Below are 11,640 nucleotides of genomic sequence, written 5' to 3'. Positions count from 1 at the left end.
AGTTTGACAAGTATATTCTATCTTCACTATTCTATTGAACTTAGAACATTAAACTGGTGGCAACTCTACAAAAAATAATTTCAGCAGTAACCTTGTCAGGGCTTAACTGTTTGTTACAATTTGCAATGAGTGTTTTATCTTTTAAATTTTTTTCGAAAATTTTCAAACAGGTGGTAGCATTCTAACATTATTGTTTTAAACCTCCAGGGGAATACGTCAAAAATCATAAATAATAATATAAATATGTAACGGTATTGTTGTTGTTGTAACCGTTATCTAGTCCACATCAGGGTGGTAAGGTTCAGATAAGTTATCATCGAGGTTATCCAACAGTAGGCCCAGGAAACGTGCTGTTTCGACGGGGTCGAAGCATACGGAGAGGGGTCTCAGATATGTAGGGTCAGTCCTTGGCCTTATAAAGCTGCCACATTTATTGTACTTAATTTTTGGTTTAATGAAACCAAGCGAAACTCATCTTCTGAAGGGTTGAAGTCCATGAGCTAAACAACATTGGACTCATCTTTACAAAAAATTTGTCCTAACCTCAAAAAAATCCATTTTAAGTAGCACAAATTCGTAAATCTTAAATATTTATTAGTCATTTTATATATCATCTTATTATGGTACATAAATATTCAAATAAATTAGGTACAAAATAATTTCACATAAATTATTCAATAAATATGTATGTATGTATGTATGTATGTAGTAGTAGTAGTAGTTATACTGTTATAAGGTAATTTTACTGTTACAAGGTAATATATGTACACATGAGTTTTCCAACTAATTAAGTATGTCTGAATGTATGTTTGTATTTACAAGTGAGTATGTATGATATTCCTACAGGTATGGTGGCTGAGAACGAAGAAACCGTACTCAAAATGTATGGAGCGCTTCCAAACTGATTGAGAAGAGAAGCAATTGCAGGTCTACGCTGAGAAGAGAGTAGTTTAAAATCTCTACAATGCGAAAAGTGGCGAACAGGTCTGTGTAGTTGCTTGATTAAGTGTACCCATAAATGGAGAACACCGCCAAAATTCTTCAGAGAAAATGAACTCTTCAATAGGGAACAGCAATAATACTGTTCTCATCTCACGCATGGTTTTCAACTTGGCTAAATCTCTTTCCTTGCGACATCTATGGTGAGTATATGGAAGTTTATTTTTTGTTGGTGCAGCGGTACTTTCTGACACTTCCGTTGCAATTGACAGTTGCCGCGGAAACGGCTGTAGTTCAACGCGTCTTCTTCAATCCGTTCTTCGCAATTTGTTGAATTTTCGGAATTTCCGTTATATTGTGTGTGAAATGCAGCTAACGGCATTAAAGTTGACTTATCACGTGATAATATTTACAGCAAAAGTGTGAGCTATGAAACTCATCACTTGCAATACTTCTCCTGCAGTATATTCTCCGTGCCGGATATCACAGCGTTCTCATTGAGTGGACACAGCTTCAACTGCATGTCGGGGTACTCCAGCGACTCAATCATTATATAATCCAAGTAAATGCGCGGCGCCGAGAGTATGCGCCATGTGAGCGGATTCAAGAAGTTCGTCTGATACTCCCAGTAGACAGAGGCATACGACGCCGGATCGGGCACACCTTTGCCCGTCACCAAAGCACTGTACTCAAAGCCCGGCTCGAAGTACATGGCCTTCTCGGAGAAGCGTATGTGATCTGTAAGCTTCTTACTGCGCGTCTTCGAGTGGAGACGCAGTGAGATTGTGCCGATTTCGCCGCCATGCATGGTGCTCTCGTCGTGACCCGACACGCGCACGGTGATTTTGTAGTGAATACCTGCGGTAAACAAAAACAAAGGAAAAAGTTAGCGATTTGTATAAAGATTCACATATAAAGAGAACTTACGACAGAAGGGCTTTTTGTCCGCTGTCGTCAGATACAGCACCGGCGGTTTGTCATTAGCGCGCAACTCGCCCACCGCTTGCAACTCTTTATAGTCCGTGTAACTGTGTAGGCCCATGCGCATGCAAAGCAGTCCATTTTCATCGCAACGCGAACACAGCCCCTCTTTGAAGGCCTCGTACGATTCGCAAGTGATGCCCATGAACGGACACTTGTTCTCTATGCTCTCCGTGAAGTATTGGTAACTGCGTATGTGATTGCAGCTGAGAAACTCTTGCATGCTCAAGAAAACGGAACTCTTGCGACTCCTCATGTAGTCCTGCAGACGCACATCGCAACCGGGATTATCGGAGCCGCCATTGGGATAGAAATCGACGTGACCGACACGTTGATATATGCCCAGACCGCCTTTCATGAACGGATTCGCGTCTGTATGTATGGCGTCCACGAACTCGGCGTCGGAGCGATCCAAACGCACTATATGCTCAGTTTCGGAGAAGAGTGGCGCCGCCGGATCCAATCCCGTGATGCGTCCCAGCTTCAAGCCAAAGTCTTGCTGCAGGTGATAGCCGGCATAGCCAGCCAAGTGTGAGCCCAGCGAATGACCGATGATGTGCACGTTGCGTAGATGGGGCAGTTGTAGCTCCTCCTGAGAGTTGAAAAAATACAGAAATGAGTAAGGAACATTGACTCGGTGTTTGGGGAGACTTACATAGAGCATGTGTATGACATGTGCGGTGATGGCGCCAACTAAACGAATATTTGCAGCCGCCTGCACATAAGGTGGATTCGAGCCACCGCCCCAATCGATGAGTATTACGGCGGCATTGCCTTCATCCTCGCTTTGCAGCAATGTCTTGGCTAACTCCTTCATCTGGAAGAATGTTAGTGGAAGGTAAGTAAAAGCTTAGTAAATAGTCCGGTGTGTCTAGTTACTTACCCACTCGATATTGCCATTTTCTAGGTAACCATGCGAGACGAGAAATATTTTGCCCGCTGGATTTATGCCCATTTGTGCCACCGCTTCCGGATCATTGAGATCTATAAATTTCGGCTTCTCCATGCTGCGCTTCGTGTAGAGCGTATAATGTGGCTCTATTTGTGAGGGTTTCTGTGGATGCACATTGATCTGCCGCGTCTCAGTCGTCCAGGGTCCATTTAATGGAAAGCAACCGTAAACACCATAACATTTCACCTCGTTGCCGTCTGCAAGGTAAGTGGAAATAGAAAAGTGAATTTGGTAAGAGTAAAAAAAATGTAGGCAGAGCGAGAAGTGTGTGAATGTGTGTATCAGGGTCGGATCCGGTAGTATGCTATTATCCTTGTATACTTTACTTAGCCGAGCTAACAAGAAGGTTGCCACCTATTTCATAATTTCATCACAATAAAATAGCAAAAATTCGTCAATTATAAAAAAAATTTTATGATATTAAAACACTTGGTAAACAGAGTTGCCACCTGTCTGATATTTTTATTAAATTAAATTTTTATATATCAACATGGACTTTGAACAATACATTTTTCTGCCGAAATTTTCTTTGATTAGTTTTTAAAATATTTTGGAAAAGGGTTGCCATCTGTTTCAATTTTTTTTATTTACTTAATGAAATAAATAAAACATTTTAACCTACGATTTGTACAATAAATTGTTTTATCGAAATTTTCGTTGATTAGTTTTCAAAATATTTTGAAAAAGGGTTGCCATCATTTTAATTTATTTTGCTTAATTATTTTGATGAAATAAATAAAACATTCAACATGGACTTTAAACAATAAATTTTTAATAGAGAAGAATCGAAATATTTTGGAAAGTGGTTGCCATCTGTTTCAATTTTTTTTATTTACTTAATGAAATAAATAAAATGCACCTTGAACAACAAATTTTTCTGTCGAAATTTTCTTTGATTAGTTTTTAAAATATTTTGGGAAAGGGTTGCCATCTTTTTAAATATTTTTTATTTAATTAATGAAATAAATAATACATTTCAACATGGACTTTGAATAGCAAAAAATGTTTCTGTTCAAAATTTTTTTTTGAGCAGTGATGCCAGCCGTTTAAAATTTTGTACTATTACAATTAATTAAATAAATTTAATTTTACAACAATTGCATAAAACTAATAAAACAAAAATACTTTAGAAAATTCTATTGTAATAAATATTTTAGAAACGGGTTGCCACATTAGAAAAAAACCTTGACAAATTTTGTGAATTATTCAATAAATGTAATATGAATTTGAAGTCTAAAGTATTTTAAATAATTACAATAAAAATTTCTACTGTCAGATATATTTTAGAAACGGGCTGCCACACCAAAAAAAAAAAAACTTAAACAAATTTTGTGATTTATTGAAGAACTATGATATGGATTTCAAGTTAAAAGTATTTTTAGAGTGTTTATAATTTAAAATATTTTAGTAAGAGTTGCCACATGTTCCATTTTTGACAATTTAAATTTATGAAATATGTATGTTTATAAGAAATTGCAGCATAGACCTCAAGCTAAACAATTTAAAAATTTCTTTTTTGTTAACTCATTATATGTGACCTGGTCTACGAAAAGGGAGCTAACGTGCGAAAACTAGTTTTCTAGGAAAAGCTGCTAAAAATAATCGTCAGTTTCTCGTTATCTCATTAATTGTTCTCCTTTTTTTTGACACCTAAGCATTCTTTCCGTGGACCAGGTCACATATATTTAAACTTCATTTACTGAACTACAAGAATTGACCTAATTATTAACCCTTTCCTTACTGAATTCAAAGTATATGACATACATACATATGTACATATGCACACTCTACATGAAATTTGTTCCAACTGACTCATTTAATCAATAAAAATTTGTGTTGAAATTTTTTAATCGTTTAGTGCAGTGTTTCTTCTAGCATTTTCTGAGAAAAACTCTGACTTTTTAAGTGAGAATTGAAATTCAGATTACCCCTAAATCGCCCCTTAATTATTATTCAATTAATTGTTGCTTTATTATCTTTCGTTTCCGCTGACTAATAATTCCGCTACTATAAATATCTTTCACTTTTTATCATTTTCAAAGTCTATAGTCTGTAGAGAATTTTTCTAAGCTTTGATTAGCAAAAACGATGACGCTTTGGCTTATATAAATAAATACAACAAGCTGCTCCGACTACCAAAAAGCACACGTCAAAATACTCTATTGTACTTTGTAATGAATTTCAAAGAGACCGCTAAGCAACAGTTTTTATTGCTACTTTTTCTAAACGAAGCTTTGTTCTATGGAGCAATCCAGTGGGACAGAGTCGAGGTTGTAGTCACACAATTTGCGAAATTAAATTAGATTGTGAATTATGTCTACAACAATGTATGTATTTATACAATATGTATATGTATATATGTAAGTATATATATATACATATATAACATATTCTTTAAATTTAAAGCTTCACTTTCTGTTTCGAAAGCGCGATTTACAAAACTGGCTCGCTTATAGTTATGAATTCATATACATACATATACATATACATATATAGTATATTATATATATATTTATATGTTTGTATATAATTAAAATATAGTGTCAATTAAGGCTTTTAGTGCCTGGTACTACTTAATTAAATTTTGCTTATCATTTCTAATATTTTTATACTCTTTGATGCTCGTGTAGTATTTCTGAAGTATTATGCGACATTTACATATATATTAAATATGTACATATGTATATGCGTGTTCGCAAGAAAAGTGGTTTCATGACGACCGCACTTATCGCCAGAATTTGCACTCTTTGAACTCCGATGCGCCGTTGTCTACAAAGCTCTTGGCTGATTTGTGGAGGAAATGTGCTGTAACTAATGCTGAATTCAATTAAATTGATTCAAGATGACTTCCTCGAGTTTTTGCAGATACTTTTCAATTGATTTTTAATTGAATTGCATTTTTCTATTTAAATCAAATTTAAATTATTATTTTTTTATATTTTAAAAATATTTTTCTATTAAATATAAATATTAAATATTTTACAACTTTTATTTTTTATTTTTTTTATATTTGATTACTTAATTTCATTCCTTTTTATTTTTTTAATTAATTTTCTTATTAATAAATTTATTTATTTTTTTTATAACCAATTTAAATTAATTTTCTCAAAAATAAAAATTACAAAATTATATTATATTAAAAATATATAGAAATTAGAAATTTTATTTTTATCTTATTTTTATTTTATTTTATATTTTATTAACAAATTTATTTATTTTTTTTATAACCAATTTAAATTAATTTTCTCAAAAATAAAAATTATAAAATGATATTATGTTAAAAATATATAAAAAAAATTTTCAAAAATAAAAATTATAAAATTATATTATATTAAAAATATATAAAAAATATATAAAAAATTTTATAATTTTATTTTTGAAAAATTTAATTTAAATTTTATTATAAAAAAAAAATAAAGAAATTTATCAATAAAATATAAAATAAAATAAAAATAAGATAAAAATAAAAATTCTAATTTTTTGTATATAATTTTGTAAGTTTTTATTTTTTTTATTATTAATTTATTTCATTATTTTCTCATTTTTTTTGTGTTAATTTTTGTTATTATTTGCATTTAGTCGATGTTGTAGGTGGTTGGCAACAATATTAGTGGAAGTTCTTATCTCATCTGTCGCCAGCAATAAATAATGTGTGCAATATTGCCCAGACATTTTTTTAATATTAAAAGTAATCAATAATTCGCATAATTTTTCTTAATAAATGCGAGTTTTAAGAAGAAAAGAATATATAATGAAAATATATGATTTCCTTTAATCAAATATTTTTAATGATTTACTAAGAAATCGTTTTCTAAGCATTTCTTGTTTAAACACACATTTTATAACAAATATTTACTTTAATATATACATATATATATATATACATTATATATAGTCGAAAAAGTATTTATAGCCAAATTTGAAGTTTGATTACAAATACGAAAACACTTTTTCGACCACCCTATATATACAGAACCAAGCTTCATATCGTCACCTAAAATGCAAAACAACGTATAATCAAAAAAATCGAAATTGAGTTGCATGTAGCATAAAATTTTTAGTTTCCGCCGTCAGATATATGTAACCGATATATAACCAATATTTAACCATTTTATAACCGAACACAAATTTTGTTTCAATGTGAGTTGTTTCTATTATATCGTTTTTCCATCGCCTGTAAACTTATGAAAAAAAGTGTTGGGATATTTTGTAATTTAGGTCACGATGTATAGATATACATATACCATATACATATGTCATCTATTTTATAAATTCGTCTATATACCTAAAACTCTACCATAAATAATCACCGTGAAGAGCTGAGACCAGCTGTCATATACGCGAAGACGGACTAGTTTTTGAGTTATCGATCTGAATTTTTGCTCATGTCTTTCTCTCACCAAGAAGCTGCTCATTTGTCGGAAGCGCTGACATTGGACGACTATATCATATAGCTGTCATACAAACTGAGCAATCAAACTCAAGTCATTGTAGGGAAAACTTTTTTATTTGACGAGATATCTTTATGAAATTTTGCATGGCTTATAGCCCTAAGCAACACTAAAATATCTGAAGATATTTTCCAGATCGGATCACTATAGCATATAGCTGGCATACAAACTGAACGAACAACATCAAGTTCTTGTATGGAAACGTCTTGTTTTGTGAAGGGTATCCAACATTTATTTTTTTGATTTTGTTTGTTTTACCAAAAACGTCTCTTGGTAGCCAAAAATTACAAACTAAACCATTTGCATTTGTTAATATAGATATAAGATAAACAAATTTATGTTTATACTTAATGCAATAAAGTGAAAATTTTCTTTGGCTCCCATTGTTAAAGAGTAAATTTGTGTAAATTTATGTATGTTTGTGCCTTTGTACATACAAGTAAAAAAAAAAAAATCAAGTTTATGCGGCTGATTGAGCAGCACGACCTTACATATGTATGTATGTATTTACATTTATGTATAAACATATATTTGCACTCAAGTACCTACTTAACAAACAATGGTTCAACAAATTTTTAAGTCAAGACTTTCATGCCATATTAAAAGTAAAGACCAAATTCCTCTAAAAAAAAGAAAACTAAATTAAGAAAACCAGATATTAAGGTATTTACATACATACATATGTCTGTGACTATTTAATACATATACATATATATATAAATATGTGCTTGAAAGCGCTCATTTACTAGTTTACATATTACCAAATGTTTGCCGGGCAGGCAGACATAGAATCACCAGCAGTGCAGTACAGCTTGCAAGCTCAGCGGAAGGTGGGGTGGCCGCGCAGTGGGCAACAAGAAACTTGTGAAAAAAAGAATTAAAGAGAACCAAATCGATAACTGGCCACTAGACAGGTTGATTGCATATGTGACGAAATTTTTAGACTAGTTTTACCACTATTATGCTTCCCCAAGCAACTTACGAAATCGGCCATTTCCGAGTTGACTAACTTGTAACTATGTTAACGCAATCGCTTGACATAAATTTTACATAAATTTAATTGGTTCTTAAAAGCGAGTTTGGTTTGAGGCAGGTTTGGGCAAATGCGTGCATATGGATGTTGCAATTTGATAATATGTTATTTAGCAGCATATGTCGTATTTGGGCACTGAGTGGTGTAAAGCGAACTAGTTACGTAACTAAGGTCATTTGTAACTAGTTGCATAATATAATGTTTTTGTCATTATTTACTGCTTTATAAGAAGAGTTTAAATGTAGTAGATATAGATTTTGTTTATATGTATATTTTGGAGTAGTTGCGGAGTAGTTACGGACTGATTGACAAAAGTTGCGTAATATATTTTTTGTCCTTATTAACTACTTTCAAAGATAATAGTAGTTATAAATTGTGTTTATATGCAAACTATTTTGGTCTAGTTGTGGAGTAGTTACGGGCTAACACAAAAAATACGACGAGTTAGGAAATTTTTAGTATAAATTTTCGGTTTCAGCAAACCAAAATTAGCAAGAAACAACCTCCAACAGCACAGCCGCAAAATAACTGTAAACTAGTGTTATTATTCTGAATACTAGCCAGTCTATAACTGAAAAGGACTCTATATAGCCTATATTCGCTGGAAATAGAGCCGAAGAGATTTCGAAGCATTTTATGAAACATTAAGCAGAAGCTAGGAAATGAAACTCACTTGAAACCAGTTTGGTACTAGTTTGTAACTAGTTGCTGTAATTAAAAATTGGATGAAATTATGCCTGCAAAACTAACTATTATAGATTTTAATTAAATTTATATCAAATTCATTAGTGATGAAAATGGAATACATAATTTAACAAGATTTTCTGAGCCACTTGTTAAAAATTCATAAACTACTAATTTCTAACTGGCTAAAAACTAAGATAAGTAATTTTTAAGATCATCTCCTGTACTTCCACTTCCATTAAAAAAATAATAATGATGAACTAGTTTCGAACTAGTTTGTAACTGGTTGCATTCATTGAAGAAAATCGCTCTCATTGCTAGTAAATAACTGTGAATATGTCATCAAAAGAAAAATAATTTAGGAGTAGTTTCGGACTAGTTTGTAACTAGTTGCATAAATAGAAAAAAATCGTTCTCATTGCTAGTAAATATATATCTGTAAATAATGTATTGAAATAATAATAATTTATAAATTGTTCCGGACCAGTTTGTAACTAGTTACATGCACAGAAAATAAAACGATCTAATTGCTGATAAATATCAGTGAACTTATTATTAAAAGAAAATAAATCATGGTATAACCAGTTTCGGACTAGTTCATAACTAGTTGCGTACATGTATCAAAGCTACCTCATTGCTAGTAAACAACTGTAAATATGCCCCCCGCAAACAAATTTTTTCCTCACATTGCACTTAGTGCTACTTCCTCAACGCAACACGCCACCTGTCAATCGCGCCACATGCCACACGAGGCACATTCACACATACTTCACACAAATATGATTCATGATCATGCACTTACCACTCTTCTGCGCTGGCGGCAGATCGACCAATGTGTTCACCGCTGCTCTACTGGTCTGATTTGCCAAATAGAGCATCGTCTGCAGCATCAGGCCACCGGTGGAATTCGATATGTACATTTTGTTGTTGTTGTTTAACAAATATTGCAATGGCAATAAAAATTCTTATTGATTCTTATAATGTCTGCTTACAACCTTAACGGTTTTATGGTTTTTTTTTATGTTTATTGTTGTAATTTTCACAGTTTTTTTTTTAGTTTTTTACTTCACAAGCGATCACTTGCCAAAAATAGCGCACAAATTGATATTCAAGGCAGCAGTGAGCAGCTACATTTTCGTTCTTACTTTACAGCGTAGAATTGAAGTTTTCTTTGGAATTTTAATCGGATGCGATCACTTTGCAATCAAGTATGATCACTTTGTACTTTTGCGAGTTTAATGTTGTTTTTGTTGTTTCAAGTTTACCGTAGCAAATTCACTTTCCGCACGCAGTTCTGTTCTTGTCTTAAGGTTCTTTCGTCTTCTACTTTCTTCCAACTTTCGCTTTACACTTTTCAATTCAATTCACTTTGACTTTTCTTATAAGTAGGAGGTTAGGTCTGTATGTATGGCCGACGATCGTTTTCGCTCGCACACTTTATACTTGTAGCTCGGCCAAGCTCATCTGTTTTGGTTGAAAAACGCCGCTATACTGACTCGTATCAGCAGCGTGGCGGCAATTTTATTGATACTCGCGTGCACCGTGACGCACTTAATCTTCCGCAGCGAAATCAAGTCGAGCCGATCGCAAACGAACATGAGTCCACACAGCAGTTAGCAAGTCGGTCAGCGCAAGAGACACGCAAATCGTGGTAATTCTTCGTTTACTCGGCTAGTTCTTCGGCTTTGACTTGGTTTGAGATTGAGCTGGCGGGATGAGTAGAGATAAGTTGCGGTGAGGTTGAGTGCGGTGAGGCAGTTGGCCAGTGCGCGATTTATGCTTGATAGTGTGCATAGACATGCATACATATATACGCTTTGTTGTTGTTGCATTACATTGTAATTACAGCTTTTGGAGTTGTTGCGCTTGCAACTGATCTTGATTCTTGCTCGTAAAGTCAGATGGCACCAGTGATGAAAGGTAAAGCGCTGTGGACATGACTCTACAAACATACATATATATGAACATATGCACATATGTATGTATGTATGTATAAATATGTATGTCGTATTTGTTGTTCCACGCATTTTTACAAATAGTACGCACATATTTGCACATTTTGTTTTGTAATTACTTTTTCATGTCGGAACATTCGAGAAGAGCGAATGTGAAAATCGAAAAAGAATTATTGAAAATAATGAAATATGTATGTTTGTTTGTACTGCTATATCAATATTTTTCAATTTACTTACATACATATACACATACATACATATGTACACATTGAAGTATTGAGTTTCTTGCGCGGATGATGGACTAGGTGTACTCAGGTAGATATGTGTGTATGTACATTTATATAGACCAATGTTTACCAAAACATATGTACTTAGTAGTCTTATATTAGAAGTAAGTAAATATATGTACATACATACATATGTATGTATTTATGTGCATATGTGTGCAAGTTTTGTTTAAGACTGAAAATATTGATTTGCCATTAAACATTCAGCGTAAATAGACTTAATAGGCCAAGAGTGCTCGTTAAATCATAAAACAAGAAAAAAAAGCATTAACTTTGACTGCATTGAAGCTTTAATACCCTGCACAGGTGTATTTCATACCGCATGAAAGGGTATAAAAGAACTTTATCTTGATTTTTC

At 33.0% G+C, this 11,640-nt stretch overlaps 1 protein-coding gene across 1 annotated transcript; it reads right to left on the bottom strand.

Annotated features, from left to right (window-relative positions):
• Nucleotides 1–577: 577 nt before the first annotated feature.
• Nucleotides 578–10,634, bottom strand: LOC126759068 (pancreatic lipase-related protein 2). Its single transcript, XM_050473662.1, has 5 exons — nucleotides 9,843–10,634; nucleotides 2,804–3,069; nucleotides 2,576–2,737; nucleotides 1,867–2,512; nucleotides 578–1,797 (listed from the first exon to the last, which is right to left on the bottom strand). Exons 1-5 carry the CDS (start codon nucleotides 9,958–9,960, stop codon nucleotides 1,379–1,381), a joined length of 1,611 nt encoding a protein of 536 aa, XP_050329619.1. The 5' UTR covers nucleotides 9,961–10,634; the 3' UTR covers nucleotides 578–1,378.
• Between the last annotated feature and the right edge of the window lie 1,006 nt (nucleotides 10,635–11,640).

The sequence above is a fragment of the Bactrocera neohumeralis genome, chromosome 5, assembly GCF_024586455.1.
Source record: "Bactrocera neohumeralis isolate Rockhampton chromosome 5, APGP_CSIRO_Bneo_wtdbg2-racon-allhic-juicebox.fasta_v2, whole genome shotgun sequence".
Taxonomy (NCBI): Eukaryota; Metazoa; Arthropoda; class Insecta; order Diptera; family Tephritidae; genus Bactrocera; species Bactrocera neohumeralis.
The sequence above is the reverse complement of the archived record's forward strand: the minus strand, read 5'-3'. Positions and strand labels throughout refer to the sequence as shown.